General features: G+C 38.1%; 3 protein-coding genes and 1 non-coding gene across 6 annotated transcripts in view; 3 read left to right on the forward strand and 1 right to left on the reverse strand.

Annotated features, from left to right (window-relative positions):
* The window catches only part of Cltc (clathrin heavy chain), a 65,651-nt gene extending 61,188 nt beyond the window's left edge, over window positions 1-4,463 (forward strand). For both annotated transcript variants that reach the window (XM_076871215.1, XM_076871216.1), the window contains 2 exons: window positions 1,500-1,575; window positions 3,429-4,463. In XM_076871215.1, coding sequence (XP_076727330.1) covers window positions 1,500-1,575; window positions 3,429-3,553 — 201 coding nt within the window. In that variant the 3' untranslated portion in view covers window positions 3,554-4,463. The remainder of the gene's footprint in view (window positions 1-1,499; window positions 1,576-3,428) is intronic.
* A 4,324-nt stretch (window positions 4,464-8,787) lies between these two features.
* Ptrh2 (peptidyl-tRNA hydrolase 2) lies at window positions 8,788-16,541 on the reverse strand. Of its 2 annotated transcripts, XM_076869372.1 has the most exons (3): window positions 16,294-16,541; window positions 11,950-11,998; window positions 8,788-9,474 (listed from the first exon to the last, which is right to left on the reverse strand). In XM_076869372.1, exons 2-3 carry the CDS (start codon window positions 11,995-11,997, stop codon window positions 8,935-8,937), a joined length of 588 nt encoding a protein of 195 aa, XP_076725487.1. In that variant the 5' UTR covers window position 11,998; window positions 16,294-16,541; the 3' UTR covers window positions 8,788-8,934. The 2 variants fall into 2 exon arrangements, with proteins under 2 accessions (XP_076725487.1, XP_076725489.1); XM_076869374.1 differs by lacking the exon at window positions 11,950-11,998.
* Window positions 11,975-12,081, forward strand: LOC143411033 (U6 spliceosomal RNA). Its single transcript, XR_013092763.1, has one exon. It is a non-coding gene; the product is annotated as a U6 spliceosomal RNA (small nuclear RNA).
* The window catches only part of Vmp1 (vacuole membrane protein 1), a 117,289-nt gene continuing 116,005 nt past the window's right edge, over window positions 16,396-17,679 (forward strand). The window contains exon 1 of the mRNA XM_076869371.1: window positions 16,396-16,670. The gene's annotated coding sequence lies outside the window, so the exon portion shown is untranslated. The remainder of the gene's footprint in view (window positions 16,671-17,679) is intronic.

Below are 17,679 nucleotides of genomic sequence, written 5' to 3' on the forward strand. Positions count from 1 at the left end.
AGGACTGTGGAGTCTACTTTAAGCTTGTTTTTCTCAAACTTCCAGTTTGCTGACAAATTGAGATGGGTTAGACCCATATTGTATTTAATATGAAATAATGGAAATAAATATAAAACACTGTAATAACCTGTGACCTGTGTTAAGATTTAGACACTATTTTAATAGTTCCAAATAGACCAGAGTACTGCTTTAACATTTTTAAAACCTGGTTTTTATAACTTTTCCACTGAAGTCTGCATGTCTTTTTATTTATTTAATATTTTTTGGTGAGTGATTTTTTTTCATTATTTGCCTTCCTGTAGAAAATGCAGTGAACATTCATAAAAGTTTTCTCCCTACACTTTGCTCCTGAAGCTCACCTGTCATACTTATGAACTTGAAAACCACTAGTAATATATAACATTGAGATTTGAAATTTAGTGTTAGAGTATAACAACAAATAAACTATATAGCTTTGGTTGAGATACCAATTTTATATTTTAAGCTTTTAAATATAGTTTAAAAGATAAATGTAGTATAGTGTAAAAGACAATGGAAGTTGTATGGTATAGGAGATTCCCTAACTCCAGGTCATACGGTCACTTCTCTTTAGTTCATCACAGAATTACAGAATCAAATTGTGTTAGCCCTTGAAAGGAACTTTGTAGATTTTTTTTTTTTTTAAACCTTCTCATTAGAGAAGGAAACTTAAGAGCCAATGTGGTAATTTGCCAAAATCACAACTAGTAGTAGTTAGTAGAAGAATCTAAGTATTCCAACTCGTGTCTTTCATTGGTGCACTTGGATTCTTCTACAAAATTATTCTTATACTATCCACTTGATGTAGAGTAGCTAGTATGTAATAGCCATTCTTGACTTAATTAAAAGTAAAAATTTTCTTCTCAAAGAGGGGCAAAATCAGGCTATCCTAGTTATTTCTTTGGAAATAGCCATCTAGCATTAAAATGAACAGCCTGACTTTACACCAAAAGATTGAATATGGAGCCACATGAGTCTAAAGCTTCAGTCTGCACCTGTAACCCAAATCAGCAGAAGCTATGTACAATTGGCAAGAAAATAATTTATTCTGCACAAGTACTTGTCTAATCATTAGACAGATTTCACATTTTTGAATACTATGTCCTTTTGGGGAGAGAAGTCTTGCTGGTTCATGCGTTCATTATTATCTTTGATAGGGTATAAACTTCATTTGAAAAAGTGGTTCCTTCCTGTTTTCTCCCTCCCTCAGGCTGCATCCTAGCATGCCCAGTTTTAGCCTGGCGTGAGCTTTTATGGCATTTATAAATCCCTCCTTCCTGAGGGTTTATAATGACAGTGCTGAAAACCACCTTGACTGAAGTATGAACATTGCCATTGAATTTGAGGGGGCCTGAGAATGTTCTTTCTAGTCTGTTTTATTTTGACAGAATTTAACATACTAAGGCTTTTCCACTTTCTGCCATAAATCTAGGTTTATAATATTTTTGAGGTACTAATTGACGTAATCTGTTTTTCTCCAGGTGGATAAATTAGATGCTTCAGAATCACTGAGAAAAGAAGAAGAACAAGCTACAGAGACACAACCCATTGTTTATGGTAATCTTTTTCTTTTTAAGCTCAGAGATATACATTAGACAAACACTTATTCTTTAGAGACACTACTTCAAATAGAAATAAAACAAGCTTCTAACATGTAGAAGTTTTGCTAAGGAAAGGACTGTTTCTCCATACTGCCATTGTTTTTCTGAGGATAGTCTTAAAACAGGCATTAACATTTACTGAATATTTTAATTATACGAAATATCCCCAAAACATCCATTAACTATCATAATCTAGACTTTCCTTTGGCGTAGTTGCTAATTGAATACTTGTTCATGAGTTACTGAGAAAGAAATATGGAATTCAATTTTCAGAGGAGCAAAGGGTGATAGATAGAATGTGTCAAGGCTCTCTTTAATGTGCTTTGCATAAAGCACACATTCTTACTCTAAATTCAAACTGGGACAGTGGATGGGGTAGAGTTTCTCTTTGAGAACTTTCCAGAGATACAGGGTATTCAAAGTATCAAGTGATTATTTAAATCCATTTTAATTTCTTCTTATCCCTGTCTGTCTGGATCACTTCCCCTTTCCATTTCATACTTGGTAAATAGATTAATTTTCCACAATGAATTTGGAGATCTCATGCTACTAAGGAAAATGACTATATACAAATCACCTGGAACATTATTTCTTTTACTATAGATAAAAAAGTTTATGGGAAATTTAGGAGACAAGATAGTTTTGCTTAAGTTGGAAAAAGATAAAGTTAACATGGATTCTTAAGAGATGTTGCACAATGTTTGACAGAGATAGGAAATGACAGTAGGTATAAAAACAGGATGAATGTAATAATTTTGGAGGTACCTATTGAATTTGCCTGGCTTTCATGGTGTTTAAGAAGGCAATTGAAAATGGGTTAGAAAGCCGGGTGGGATGGCTCATGCCTATAATCCCAGCAGCTCGGGAAGCTGAGGCAGGAGGATCCTGAGTTCAAAGCCAGCCTGAATGAAAGCTAGGCCCTATGCAACTCAGTGAGACCCTGTCTCTAAATAAAATATAAAATAGGGCTGGGGATGTGGCTCAGCGGCCAAGTGCCCCTGAGTTCAGTCCCTGGAACCTAAAAAAAGGAAAATGGGTTAGAATTTCAAGATAGCCATCAGTATTAAGGTTAGAAATAAATTTTTGTAAACTGATTTTCAAAAAAAATTTTTTCTCTAAAGATAAACGTTGGTTGTAAACCACAAAAAAGAAAGACCCATTTATACTGTAGGTTTACATTCCAGTGGGAGATTATTTGTTTTGCAGGGGTAGGGAGAGGTGTTATATGTTTACTTAAGGCAAGTTCTTTATAGGTCATATTTTTAAATGTGGTTAACAACTATGTAAACTTCCTAAGAAAGAGTGTTAACACAGTGTTTGATAGAGGGTATATGCTCACATGTGTTTCATACCTAATATGGGTTTGAATGTCTTATTTTTTATTACCACCTCTAAATTAGAACTGGATTTTTTGCTAGAAATTTATTAGGTTTCATTATCAAACATTTTAAATCAGAAATTTAAATTTAACTTAAATTTAAATTTAAAAGTTGTTATGTTAAAATATGCCTGTTAAATTTTCCTATGCTAATTTTGTCACTCAATTTAATGTGCAAGTCTGACCCAATAGTGTCATATGTGCACGTGTATATTGCTTTTAATGATAGGAAGTTCTGACCCTCAGCCCTGCACTACTGGCTTTTCAGGCAGGACGCTTCTTTGGGTGAGATTGAATTCCAAATTATGCCAGTCGAAAGTTCCCCCACATAACTTTTTCTAAGTTGTAATTGTTTTGCTAGGGTGAGGGATATTGTAGTGATGTAGTCTTATAATGCTAAGTTTCTCCTGCTTTCTTTCTTTGCTTCTTAGGTCAGCCCCAGCTGATGCTGACAGCAGGACCCAGTGTTGCAGTCCCTCCCCAGGCACCTTTTGGTTATGGTTATACTGCACCACCATATGGGCAGCCACAGCCTGGTTTTGGATACAGCATGTGAGATGGAAAGCTGATCCTGTAGTCTCCTATTTTCATACTGAAACATCGTCTCTATTCACTTCTCAGTTTATAAATGGGGAAACTGGCAATGTGTTCTTGTAACCTTTATTTCATGAAGGACTACTTTATTTGTTTCTAACTATAAACTATGGATCACCTATGTTAAAACCTTATTTCACATTCCTCATCATTTTAGAATTTATTTTCCAAGGGGAATAGTATTCACGTGGGCTTTTCCCCCCCTCCTCATTCTTTGAAAAACTGCTTAATATTCAATCTATTGTGAAGAACCTGATTTGCACTCTGTAGTGTTTGAAGAAACAAAGAAACTCTAATATTGACTCTCTTAAATTTAGTGTATGTAAACAGCTTACAATATGTATTGTCTAAATGCATTTAAATCTTTTATTCAAAGAAAAGCTAAAGCAAAAAGACTGGTATGTGACCATACCATGCGAGACTGTCAAGGCCAACAAAGACAACACTAATCAGCATATCCTACATTGGATTGCAGTGCTCTCCAAATTATTTGAAAAATGCATACAGCAACTTGCCTGATTTTTTAAATGAGCATAAAGGCCCTTTAACCTATGCAGGTTTCCCCATTATGCATATAGAAAATGCTAGTGTGTTTTGCTCACTTCATATGTAACAGGTGCCCTTATGTTGTGCTGTATCCTGTGCTTTTTCTGTGGGACCATTCCATTCAGGAACAAAGAGCACCATGATTCCAATCTTGTGTGTATTTACTAACCCTTCCCCTGAGGTTTGTGTATGTTGGATATTGTGGTGTTTTAGATCACTGAGTGTACAGAAGAGAGAATTCAAACAAAATATTGCTGTTCTTCAGTTTTGTTTGTGGAATTTGAAATTACTCCAATTTAAAATAAATTACTGGACTGTGGAAATAACATGTAGAATCGCAGTTTTAATTAAATACCTCAAACTAAAAGAATGGTACTTTTTGTAGTGTCATACTGGATACTATGGTGCTGTATAAGAAGGTATAAGAGGAATGAGGGTTGGCAAGCGTGAAGGCATTGTGCATTATGTCATGTGTGTTCCTGGAGTTAATAATGTACGTGTAGTCTAAAGCACCAATCGCTACAATAATGGGCAACATTTCATCTGTCACCAACATTTTAACCAAGTGGCACTCTAGGTTTTTAATCTAAGCATTTCACTTAAGTAAACCACAGGTGTTAAGTTACATTAACTTGAAATAAAACTATATTTTACAAAGTAGTTAACATGCTGTTTCTCATCATGAACTCTTAAGGATTCCCAAATTATGGGTTGCTTGAATTTTTGTTTTTTTAACTGGTGTGTAAATCCAAGCTTTTTGTTTATGGCTGAGGATGTTCCTTTAAGTTTATTTCGTTGTCCCTTAAACTTCAATACTGCCCTCTGCCTAGCCTTGTATTGCTTTTTAACTCTGTTAGACAAATTATCATAAATTACACAGAAGTAAATGTATAGTATGTATTTATATATGCAACTGTGCTGGTGATTGAAATACAGGGCTTCATTCATACCAGGCTAGTGCTCTGTCACTGAGCTACATCCCCAGACAGTATGATTTTTTAAAATGTAAAATCCCGCACCCTCCCTTCTGAGCTCACCACTTCCACCTTTAACTTCCTATAGTAAATTCTAGTTTTGGCTAGTGAAAACATCTTGCTATTCAGTCCTGGCTGTACTAAGTTCCCAAATCTTTTCTTCCTCATTATCAAGACAGGAATAATGTTCCTTAGGATCTTGTTCTTTTTAGTCAAGATTTGTTGTTCTAGACCTTTCCTAAACTTGTGTTAATTGGCTTTTATCAGTGGAATGACTCTGACTCTGCTTTTGCCTTCCCTAACAGAAGAATTGAAAATACTTAGGAATTTTTTTTTCAACAACAACAAAAAGCCTTGCTTTGTGTGCTCTATCCTGATACTTAAACCATCCATAATAGGCTACATTAGAAACAGAAACTACTTTAATGTATGACTATTTAATGTCTAAATCCTCAGCTGAGATTCTGCATTTGTTTCCTTGTCTGTATATTATCACTAAGTACTTTTAAAAATTATTTGGCATACTATATCATAAAATGCCTAGCCCAAGATGACAATTTTAAGTGTATAATAAGTGGTAGGTGAATTGCAAATGAACTGTATTTTAAGCCAAGGATCTTTCCTAATCTTAGTATATCAAAGATGGTTTAGAAAAAAGAAGTGGAAACAATACAAGGGTACTAAAACTATCTCCTCTAAATGAACTTGAACAAGGCGAAACTAATGGGAAACCTCAAGTGGCCAACAAGTTTTCAGTGATCTTGTTTGGTATCCAGATATAGCCACTATTCAAACAAGTCTATGTAATTGTTGATAACTGTTTCAGTGTGGCTATTAATACAATAGCAAGACTGATGATCTTCAAATAGTGCTGCCTGACTTTTTTATAATTTAGTCATGCAGATATTCTAGATCCTTAGTATAATTATACAAATTGTTGAAGATCCAGGAAAAAAAAGTAACTTTGTCAGATCTATAGATATTTACTATTATTAGAAATAAAATAGAATTTTTAAAATATTAGTCTATTTCAATATAAATGTAATAAACTCATTGCATGTTAATATAAAAAAGTTATGCATTGGTTATTTGGAAAATACTGAGGTGTTTTTTTCCCTAATGTTGATATATTGTGAGAAACCCTGATCTCACCAGGAAAGTTTTGTTTTGAGGAAGGGGTTGTTAACTGTTTATACTAGGGACTGAACCTAGGGGTGGTCTGCTACTGAGCTACAGCCCCAGCATTTGTAGATTTTTTGAGACAGGGTCTAAATTGCCAAGTCTGGCCTCAAACTTGAGATCCTTATGCCTCAGCCCTGTGAGTGATTGGGTTTACAGGTACATACCACTATACGTGGCATGGGGCATTTTTTAGCAGTACTAGAGATTGAACCCAGGGCTTTGCACTGCTAGGCAAGGGCTCTACCACTGAACCACTCCTCCACCCTAGAAAGTTTGGGGAAGCTTGAAGGAGAGGCAGATACAAGTTTTTGAAAATACACTTGTTTTTCCTTGAAATGGGATGATTTTAGTGTATAAAGAAAGGTCTGCCCAACACCCAGGTTTAAACGTTTCCTTGTCTGTATATTAACACTAAGTACTTTTCAAAATTATTTGGCAGGTTATGTTTATATCATACAATGCCTAGACCAAGATGGCAATTTAGGCAAGTTGAGACCAGCCTCAGCAACGAGACCCTAAGCAACTTGGGACGTGTCTCAAAATAAAAATGTGGCACAGTGGTAAAGCCCCTCTGGATGTAGTCCCCAGTAGTTCCCTCTAAATCTTATTGCTTTTGTCATTTTCAGTTCAGGGAGAAAGAAAAATGTTTTGAGTATTATGAAAATAGTTTCAGCAAAGTAGACTGAGAACTCAAAGATTATAAGTCCTATAAAATATCTGGTACAGGTGAACTAGATAAGTAGCATGATACCCGATATTGCTAGAATTTCCTTACTGTTCATCCTAGGAATGTGCCGTGATTTATTAAGAGTCAACCTCCACAGGGCATCCTGTTGGGAATGCACTGCTTTCAATTTGAAGCAGAGTCTGAGGCAAGCCTCAGAAATAGCCGGAGCCAGAATCCTGCATTTAAGGATTGAGTTCAACTCCATTACATGTTGTTGCATCACTTTTGACTCTGGTATAAACATTGTTTAGAAACAGTTGCTATTGTGGCATAATTCAGTTGCAGTTTCTCCTGTGCTGTCATATGGTGCTGTAAACTTAAACACACCAAGTATTAGAACTTTGAAAACTGAATGTAATAGTGGAGTTCTGCCCAAAGGCTAGGAGCTGTAGTACACATTTCTAGCCCCAGCTGCTGGGGAAGCTGAGGCAGGAGAACCATCTGAACCTAGGAATTTGAGGACAGCCCAGGCAATGTAGTAAGACTGCATCTCAAAAAGAAGAGTTCTGCCCACATTCTACCAATGATCTTAAAGGTGTGCGGTCATGCTGTTAATGTTAGTTAACAGGGGAGAGGGAACAACTTAACATGGGCTTGTTACCAGAATTCTCCCTGGCATTATAATTTTTATGGATATACTGAATTTAGAAATTAATGGTAGAATCCTCCTGGGCTTTGGGGAAAAATGGGGGAGGGAGCGGCTTTGGAGAGTTGAGAACTTCGTATTTTGGGCAGCCGGTATGATGGTAATTACTAGAATTGTGGTTTAGGTACAAGGTTGAAAAAGGGAGTGGGAGAAATGTGCCCTTAATAACTAGTTGTCTAGATCCTTAAGTTCTAGAAGAAACACTGGGGTAACAAACTACATTTATTTTGCTCCATGAGGTCACTTCACAAGTTACAATGGTTTCACTGTTTGGAGAAAGGGATGGGAGAGTAATTTTACGACTTAGAACTACTGCTGAGAAACTTTGGCTAATATAGTGTGCATTGGGGGTGGGGGGGGTGTGGAGCATGTAACACAGCACAGGTGGGTTATATCAATGCTATAAAATTTCGGCTTCAATTGAAACACAAATTAAAAGTCCAGATGGGATGAGAGAATGTAGCTCAGTGGTAGAGCACTTGCCTAGCATTCGTGAGATCCTGGATTCAATCCCAAGTACCACAAAGCTTCTCTTAGATTCTAATAATTTAGATTTTTTTCTAACTGTGAGACTCTATTATGGGTGGCTATATCATAATATAGAACTAAAACAGGCTGTCAGTCATCCAAAAAGTAATAGCAGGGGAATGCGATTTGAATTCAGTGGAACTGAACTATCCAGCATAGTTTCAGAGAAGTGCTATCAAGACACAAAGAAATCTAACTATTCATAGGTAATGCTATTGCCCTTCCCTCACACCCACTACCCTCCCTCTCCCACACGGGGTAAATCTTATCCATCTGTTTTGTGGAAGGGGTTGGGGTTGGGGTTGGGGATATAACCTAGGACCTTGTGCATATAAGGCAAGCACTCTACCAACTGAGCTTATCCCCAGCCCCCTCATCTATTTTGAGATAATGTCTAAGTTGTCAAGGCTGGCCTTGAACTGGTGATCCTCCTGCCTCAGCCTCCCAAATCACCTTGTGTTACCCCCTTTTAATCTAACTTCATTGTGACCCATTTCTCTCCAATTTTTTTTTAGCACTTACTACTTGAATTATCAAGACCATTTAAACCAACAGTATTTTTTAAGCCCCAAACAATTCTAACTGCCCACTACTTAGCAGAAAAACACAAGAACAAATTTTATTTATTTCCATCTCAATATTTAAATTGGGGAAAGAAATTGAGCTTTTAATTTTAGAATTTGACAGGCTTCTAAAACTCTTGATAGGATCATCATCATCATCATCATGCAAAAGCCCATCTAGTAAAGTTTAAGGTGACCAGTAACTTTGTCAATTAAGTCTGCTGGTCCTGGCCCAATCCCAAGGACAGTTCGGGAACCTGGTTCAATCTGAGTACGTCCAGCATCTTGGATTAAACTTACAGTCAGTCCCAGCATTTTTGCATGGGTCAATAATTCAATCAGGGTTTTTTCATCAGGGGCTTTGACCACCACTTTGGGCTGGCCACAGTATTCCCACTCTTTGAGCATCTCAGGGTTTCTCCTTTGAATTTGCTTGTAGGCAGAAACAGCAGCATGAGAGCATTGGGCAGCAACTTTTCCTTTTCCCATCTTTAAATCATTTCGAACCACAAGAATCATTTTGTATTCCCCAGTCTCTCCCAAGATGCTTGCTTCAGTTCCGGTATCTGTGTGTGTCTGACTCGTTGAGTTTTCAGAGAGCATCCCAAAGCGTACTCGGAGGCCCCAGCCAAGGCAGATGCCACAAGCAACTCCAGCAGCCAGGCTCAGTATACCAGGATGAGCCAAGTATTCCATAACCAAAGATTTAGAGAACATCTTAAGAGAAAGAAAAGAAGTTATCACTACCTAAAGGAGGAAAGTTACATGCTTATTAGATAAACACCTTGGCTATGAGCAGCAAACAATATGTTAGAATTATGAGGTCATCAAGTAGAAAGTCAAAAATATATCTTGAATCTTTTGCATATACCCTGTTTCCACTCATCCCCTGTGTATTAGAAAAGATTCAAGCATATAAGTGAAACAGTTAAGGTCTGATATGAACACTATTTTCTGGTTCAAAAACTCTTGTTAATTCAATTTCCCTAAATCTGATGGAGAAAAGAAATGTTTTATACATTTACACAATATACCCAAAAGAAACCATACAGAACTAACCCCTTTTCTAGGAAGCTGCGCTTATTTGTGTCTTTGTAATACCAATCCCTCGGTGCCCCACTGACACAATACTGTGCCTAAGGTGAAATGCACTACTGATATTTACTGGGTATGTGCAAAGATACTAAAAATTCTGCAAATGGGCTAGGGTTGTAGCTCAGCGGTGGAGCACTTGCCTAGCATGTATGAGGCACTGAGTTCAATCAGCACCACATAAAAATAAAACAAAGGTACTGTGTTCATCTACACCAAAAAAAATTTTTTTTTTAAATCTTGCAAAGGTTAAGAGTTGTACTATCAAGCTGGGAGCACAGGCACACCTGTAATTTCAGCAGCTCAGGAAGCTGAGGCAGGAGGATCATGAGTTTAAAGCCAGCCTCAGCAACTTAGCAAGACCCTGTCTCAAGAGCTGAGGATGTGGCTCAGTGGTTAATCACCTCTTGGTTCAATTCATTATTAAAAAGAGAGTTGTACCATTGGACATTAGTAGAGGTAGATACGCCAGCAAAGCAGTACATCATATTTGAATCACCAAGAAAATAACCTACATCAGACTAAATTTGAAGCTGTTGGGTTCCTAATGCCAACGGTGCATAAGTATGAGCAACCATCAGTTTCTTTTCCTAGCATTTATATATAAGTTACCACATTCAAAATGCTTGAAAATAGTGTCCTTGGAATTATGTAGTACATAATCTACATGGCAAGGATAGCCCTTGAAATACTTATTTTATCATATCACAAAATTTCCTTTTATTCTTCATTTGGTTCAAGTAAGGATATTACATTAATATTTGGTAGAGCTCAGCGGTAGAGCACTTGCCTAGCACGTATGAGGCACTGAGTTCAAACAGCACCACATAAAAATAAAACGAAGGTACAGGGTCCATCTACAACTAAAAAAAAATTTTTTTTTAATCTTGCAAAGATTAAAAGCGTTGTACCATCAGGCCAGGAGCATACCTGTAATCCTGGCAGATTATATAGTATACCAAAGATTTTCATTTCAGGATACTACAGCAAATGTCAAATTATTTTAAAGATATAATTCATATGCCATAAAATTCTCTCTTTATGGGCTGGGGTTGTGGCTCAGTGGTAGAGTGCTTGCCTAGCATGCATGAGGTACTGGGTTCAATCCTCAGCACCACATAAAAAAAAAATAATAAAGATATTGTGTCTACCTGAAATTAAAAATAAATATTTAAAAAATTCACCCTTTGAAATCATACCATTTAGTGGTTTTTAATAAATCCACAAGGTTGTGTTACCATCACTATTTTCAGTGGCCCCCAAAGTAACCCCTTACCCATTAGCAGTCACTTCCTATTTCCCTCTGCCCTTGACAACCTTAGTGTCTTTGACAATCTCCTTTCTGGATTCACTTATTCTGGACATTTTATAAAAATGAAATTATACTATGCCAGGTGTGGTGGCACATACCTATAATCTCTACTATTCAGAAATCAGAAGCAAGAGGATCACAAGTTTGAGGTCAGCCTTAGCAACTTAGTGAGACCTTGTCTCAAAATACAAAATAAAAGGGCTGGGGATGTAACTCCATGGTAGAATGCCCCTGGGTTCAATCCTCAGTACCAAATAAATAAAAAAACAAAATCATGCAATGTATGGCATTTTATTTTGGCTTCTTTCATTTAGCATAACATTTATATTGCTGTATCTATATCTTGCTTTTAAAGGCTGGAGGTAAGGCCAAGGTACACTTAATATAAAAATTAAAACAACCTGATAACCCTGCATGTACAATCTCAAATTCAAACCCTGTTCCTGCAGGAATAAAACTTCCCTGAAATTGCTACTTAATGTTATAAAATGTACAACTATCTGAGTCCATTAGAATCTTCTTCAGATAGCTTCTGAAACATCTACCAAAAATCTTCTATATCCTTTTCTAGATTTACCTTCTTTTTGGGGGGTGGGGGGTGCTGGGGATGGAACCCAGGGCCTCATAAATGCTAGGCAAACACTCTACCACAAAGCTTCATCCCCAACCCTTTTTTATTTTTTATTTTAAGACAGGGTCTCACTAAGTTGGTCCAGGCTAGCCTCAAACTTGTGATCCTCTTGCTTCAGTTGTCCAATTAGCTGGAATTATAGGTATACACTACTTACCCGGTGTTTAAAGTGACTAACTTCTGTGGTCACTTTGGCAGCACACATACTAAAAATGGAACAATACAAAGAAAATTAGTATGGTCTCTATGCAAGGATGACATGCAAATCTGTGAAGTTTTCCATATTTTAAACATAATACCCAACTTCTATAGGCAAGAAAGCAGGAAAAAGAGGAGAATGCAGTGAGGAACCTATCTGCAGAAGAAAGATGTGGTCAATAGCACTTTATTTGACAAAGTAACCAAATATCACATATACCAGAATCAGTTCCTATTTGGAGAAGCAAACTGCTTTACACAGAAGATGGATAACAAACTAAAACCTCTACATCTGTGAAAGTTGTCAGAATCAAAATGAAGTTGCTTTGGTCAAAACTTTAGAAAATAAGCAAGTATAACAGGAACATAATGAAAGGGGAGAGCTCACGTACATATGCCTGATAAGAACCAAAACACAGAGTGCTGAAACAGCAAACCTGCATAAAAAAATACTTCAGCAAGGACATCTGCTCAGTAACTGCCTGTTCAACCTTGGACTGATATTACCCTTGTAGCCAAGAATTTCTGTTTCAAAACAATAATATGTGGGTTGGGGATATAGCTCAGTTGGTAAAGCACAAGGCCCTGGGTTCAATTCCCAGTATCAAAAAAACAAAAAATATATATACTCTCTTCATTTAGCCTCTAAAAATTTTTCCTTGCTTCAACCTCCTTGAATACACCACATGGTTTCCTGTGGCATGCACATTCCAATTGCAATATTCATTTCCAAATAAACACATTAAACTTCATAGAACCTCTTCCCATTATTTCTGCTTTTCCTTTTTGTTTGTTTTTTTGGTACTGGGGATCAAACCCAGGGACTCTGTACCTCTGAGCTACATCCTCAGTCCTTTTTCCTTATTTTGAAATAAGATTTAGGTAAAATACTGAAGCTGGCCTCAAACTCGTGATCCTCCTGCCTTAGTCTCTACAGTGGTTGGGATGATAGGTGTGTGCCACTGCACCCAACCCATTATCTCATTTTTGCTGCCATAAAAATAAAAGGAAGATATAAGCTTCATTTTACAGATGAGAAAAACGAGGATCAGAGAAGTTGCTTATCCACAGCATCTACAACAGGGGCAAAACTATACAACAGTGCCTGATTATAATAAAAAGCTTCTAAGTTGGGCTCCATTTGTGTACAATGTGTTAAAACACATTCTTCTGTCATGTATAACTAATCAGAACAAATTAAAAAAAAAAAACAAAAACTTTTCATCTTCTCAACTTCATCTAAACACACATACCAGTATGAGACAGTGAAAATAGAATGGCAAATATCCTAGAAACTTCCAAGTTTACTGCTTATGACCCACATCTCAATGGGATCTAATTATAAAATTAAGATGTTTTAATCTCTTAACCCAACTACCTCCTCTAAAATGTCTCTTTTTCCAGACACTTACTATGAACACATTAATAAAGCTCAGAACCTGAGACTTTTTTTTTTGTTGTTGTTATTTTTTTTTTTTTTTTTGGAGGGGGGTACCAGGGATTCAACTCAGGGGCACTCAGCACTAAGCCACATCCCCAGCCCTATTTTGTATTTTATTAGAGACAGGGTTTCATTGAGTTGCTTAGTGCCTTGCTTCTGCTAAGGCTGGCTTTGACTTACGATCCTCTTGCCTCAGCCTCCCAAACTGCTGGGATTACATGCATGTACACCATGCCCCGCTTTTTTAAAATATATTTTTTAGTTGTCAGTGAAACTTTTACTTAATTAGGTGCTGAGGATCGAACCCAGTGCCTCATACATGCTAAGCAAGTACTCTGCCATTGAGCTACAACTCCAGTCTGCCTGAAACTATTCTTAAGTCTCACAGATAATCATTAGCAATGACAGCACAGTAAACCAAGTATGCCCTATAAAACCTCCTCTTGGTGCCTTCTAATTACCTTGCCTGACTAAACATGTTCCACTGGTGCTCTTGCTCCCATTACCAAGTGAACCTTGTTCCACCCATTTATCTTACCCCACAGAATAGCATTTGCTAACCTAAAAACAAAAAAGAAAAAAAACCTTCCTGAATCTTCTTTGACCTTTAAACACTTTTCCTCTCTTTATCTCCAAACTTCAGTTTCAGATATCTATTTCTCCAAATCCTTGTACCTGGGAACCTCTCTTGCCCACTATTGAAAATTAGTAGGGGGGCTGGGGATGTGGCTCAAGCGGTAGCGCGCTCGCCTGGCATGTGTGTGGCCTGGGTTGGATCCTCAGCACCACATACAAGCAAAGATGTTGTGTCCGCTGATAACTAAATAAATATTAAAAATTCTCTCTCTCCCTCCCTCTCTCACTCTCTCTTAAAAAAAAAAAAAAGAAAAGAAAAGAAAATTAGTAGGAAACCAGATACTTCCTAATTGTCAAATGTAGTTGCTTCTTTTCAGGGCTCATCTTAAGGTTTCTGCAACTTATTGGTCACTTCTGAAACTTAAAACTTTCCTCCATTGAATTCTTTCACTCTATTATCATCCTACCTCTCAAGACAGCTTTTTTTTTTTTTTTAATGGTATAGAGGATTGAACCCAAGGGTGTTCTACTACTGAGCTATAGCCCCAGCCCTTGCCCTTTTTATTTTTTGAGACAGGGTCTCGCTAAATTGCCCAGGCTGGCTTCAAACTTGAAACCCTCCTACCTCAGCCTCCCAAGTCACTGGGATTACAGGCATGAGCCACCATACCCAGCTTCCTGACAGCTTTTTTGGTCCCCTTCTGAACTCTACATCCTCTGTTTGCTCCTGATATATGTACTGTATTACATAAGTCTACACATTTGGCCTTTTCAGTCTATGTCTCCAACATCCAATATAGAAGCCATTAGCCAAATGTTATTAAGGAAACTTTGATTAATTAAAACTAAATTAAAAATCAGTTCTTTAGTTGCACTAGCCATATTTGAAGTGCTTAATAACAACTTGAAGATGGCTAGTGACTACTCTGACATACAGTGAGTTAACAGAAAAAAAGTCACTGAAAAAAAGTTCTATTTGAATAGCACTGGTTTATATGTTCTCTTTCCATTCAATCCATCAAAATTCACTGAGGATTTACTGTGCTTCAGGCACTGTTCTGAAGCCTGGAGATGGGGGGGGGGGGAGTCCCACTCCTTATGGAGCTAACATTCTGGTGGGAAGGGACAGGCAATAAAGCTTGTCAGATGGAACAATCTCATTTATTCCCAAATCATCCTATGCACAGACTCCTAAAGCGTCTCCTTGGCTTCGAATTTGAACCTCCAATTTCTGCTAGATTTCATCACTTAAAAGACTATGAAATATTCTTTTCTTTATTTTTTTGGTAGTGCTGAGCAGCAAACCCAAGACCTTGTACATCCAAACTTTCTTTTCCTGTAGTCTTGATTTGAGTATCCTGCACTTTTCCTCCTCTTATGGTCCTCCAACATCCAGTCACTGAATCCTGTTTAAAACTTATGTTTTAAATCCATTCCAGGATTTCTACTTACAGTTCCTAATTATCTCTTGTCAAAGGCTTCCAAACTTAGCTTTTCTTGGCTCTTACTCTAGTTCATCCTAGCCCATATACCATTATAAATACACTTCTAAAACATTTTCAAAAATCATCAGCTAACCGCATAGAGAATAAAACAAATTCCTTAGCACCAACTCTTAAGTACTACACAATTCTGGTAACAGTCAACTTTTTCCTTTAACAACTGCTACTATATGTTGTACCATCCAGCAACATCAAATTTTTAAGTCCTTTCAAGGGGCAATCTCTCCCGAAATTATTTTCTAGTCTTCCCCATTTAAAATAAACACGCAAATAAAAATATCCTATTCACCTGGAAAGGCCCAGCTGAAACCACACTGTAAAGTCAGCACCATCCCCCAACCAGACTTAATTATTTCCCCTTCGAAGCTTCTGGGGCACTTATACAGCATGATCAAATACCTCTCCAGACATTATATGATACAGAAGAATAAAACTTTCGATTATATCCTTAGAAATCTTTTCTTTCCACAGCTTGAAACGCGTGAATACATAGCAGAGAGCGTGAGGCTTGCTCGCTATTTTCTCCCATTTGGAGAGAGTGCACCCATACTGCCGGAAACGCGTGGCTCTGTTGGAAAACTAGCAATTCCGGTTCCTAACCCTTCCCGGCATCTTGATTCCTTTTCTTCCAAAGGATGGCTTGCTGAACAGGCTCAGGGATCCAACGATCACCAGACGAAGATGTAAGCGGGTAGTCATGGAGTAACTTGGGATGAAACGTCCCAGCTGAAAAGAGAATGGAGAACGACATCCCCTTGCTTTGCCCTAGGAGGAACCGACCTACCTAAAACACTCTCCTTCACACACGCGCCTTCTTGTTCAATTCTGCGGATCTAACACACTTCTCGCGCGCGAACTACCTCTTCCGGGGCTTCAGGATAACTAGTTCCGGATCAAGAACCAAGAAGGATCAATCATCCTTCTCTCGTCACACCCGCAGGGGTCCGGACACAGAGTCGAACTGAAATACCGCGAGGATCAGCTGAGGTTGCCTAAAGGAGTAGGGAACGTTTCTCTTTAGGAGGCGGTCTCCGCTGGGTACCCGGACCGGAAGTGACGCGAGCGAGTTCCGGTTGGCCGGAGCCCCGCGGCGGGTGTGAGAGTCAGTCGAGAGCCGCTTCCAGGATCCTGAGATCTGTGGAGAAGCAGGAGTCGGAGTGGGTAGGTAAACGAAAGCGGGGAATTGGGCAAGGAAGCTTGAGACTATCCTCAGAGCTTGGCTTCTTCCGGAAGCTCTCCCACTTATTGCAGTTCTGGGGCCCGGCGGTTTTTACTTCCATGAGTGTTTTAGGTCTTGCTGGCTCTGGTTGTCTCAGTCTGGCGGTAGCCGGGTTATTTGGGACACCTCTCCATGGTTGGATACGGGACATTGAAACCAGGCACTGAACTCCCGACCGTTCGCTTTCCTCTCCACCTGGAAGCCATACTCGGCTTGTATGAAGAGCCCTCTTCCTGGGGTGTCCAGCACCCTGGAGTAAATGAAGAGGTTTTCCCTGCTGCCGACAGAGTTGCTTCTCAGGATCTTTCGGCTTGGTTCTTGCCCTCCTCCTCAACCAGTGGTGCATGATGTTAAATCTTTCCGCTCCTAAACAAAATCCAGGCATGCAAGTGCCATCTAAAGCCTTCGTGGTACAAAGTGGCCAAGGGAATGGCCTTCACTTCGTAGAGCCTTTGCTAAGGACCTTCTGAAATCTCCTTTTTCTTTCATGAAAAAATAGTTTTCTGCCTTTTCCAAATCCCTGACCCCCAATGCTTGTATTTCATTACATTGGAAGTACTTGCAGTAAAACATGAAGGTCGAAGATTTAAAGATTTATCTTTAAATCTTTTCTTTAAATCTTTGAGAAGCGTTATGTGGTCCTCTTGTCACACTGCTTTATTACTTAAGAACTTAAATAGATTTTACACAGTCATCTTTTATTTTTCTGCAACTTCATGTAAAAAATCTAATAATGTGCAGACTGGACACTCTTTATATATCTTGGCAACATCTTTTCTTTCCCTGTCTTTCCGTTCTCCTTTGGTGCTTGTCAGATTTTGTAGACAGATGGCATTGATCATTTGGAAATGCTTGTTTTTAAGTATTTCTAGTGTTGTAATGATAGATAATTTAATATTCCAACTGCTACTACCTATTAAATGTATTGACATTACAGTGTAGTTCTGTATT

Source organism: Callospermophilus lateralis, chromosome 11 (genome assembly GCF_048772815.1).
Source record: "Callospermophilus lateralis isolate mCalLat2 chromosome 11, mCalLat2.hap1, whole genome shotgun sequence".
In the NCBI taxonomy this organism is placed as follows: Eukaryota; Metazoa; Chordata; class Mammalia; order Rodentia; family Sciuridae; genus Callospermophilus; species Callospermophilus lateralis.

Coding starts and splice junctions, on each gene's coding strand:
- Ptrh2 (XM_076869372.1), bottom strand. CDS start 11,997: ATGTGTGCTGCCAAAGTGACCACAGAAGTTAGTCACTTTAAACACCGG. Junction 9,475..11,949: donor TTAGTCACTTTAAACACCGG/GTAAGTAGTGTA, acceptor CTTTCTCTTAAG/ATGTTCTCTAAATCTTTGGT.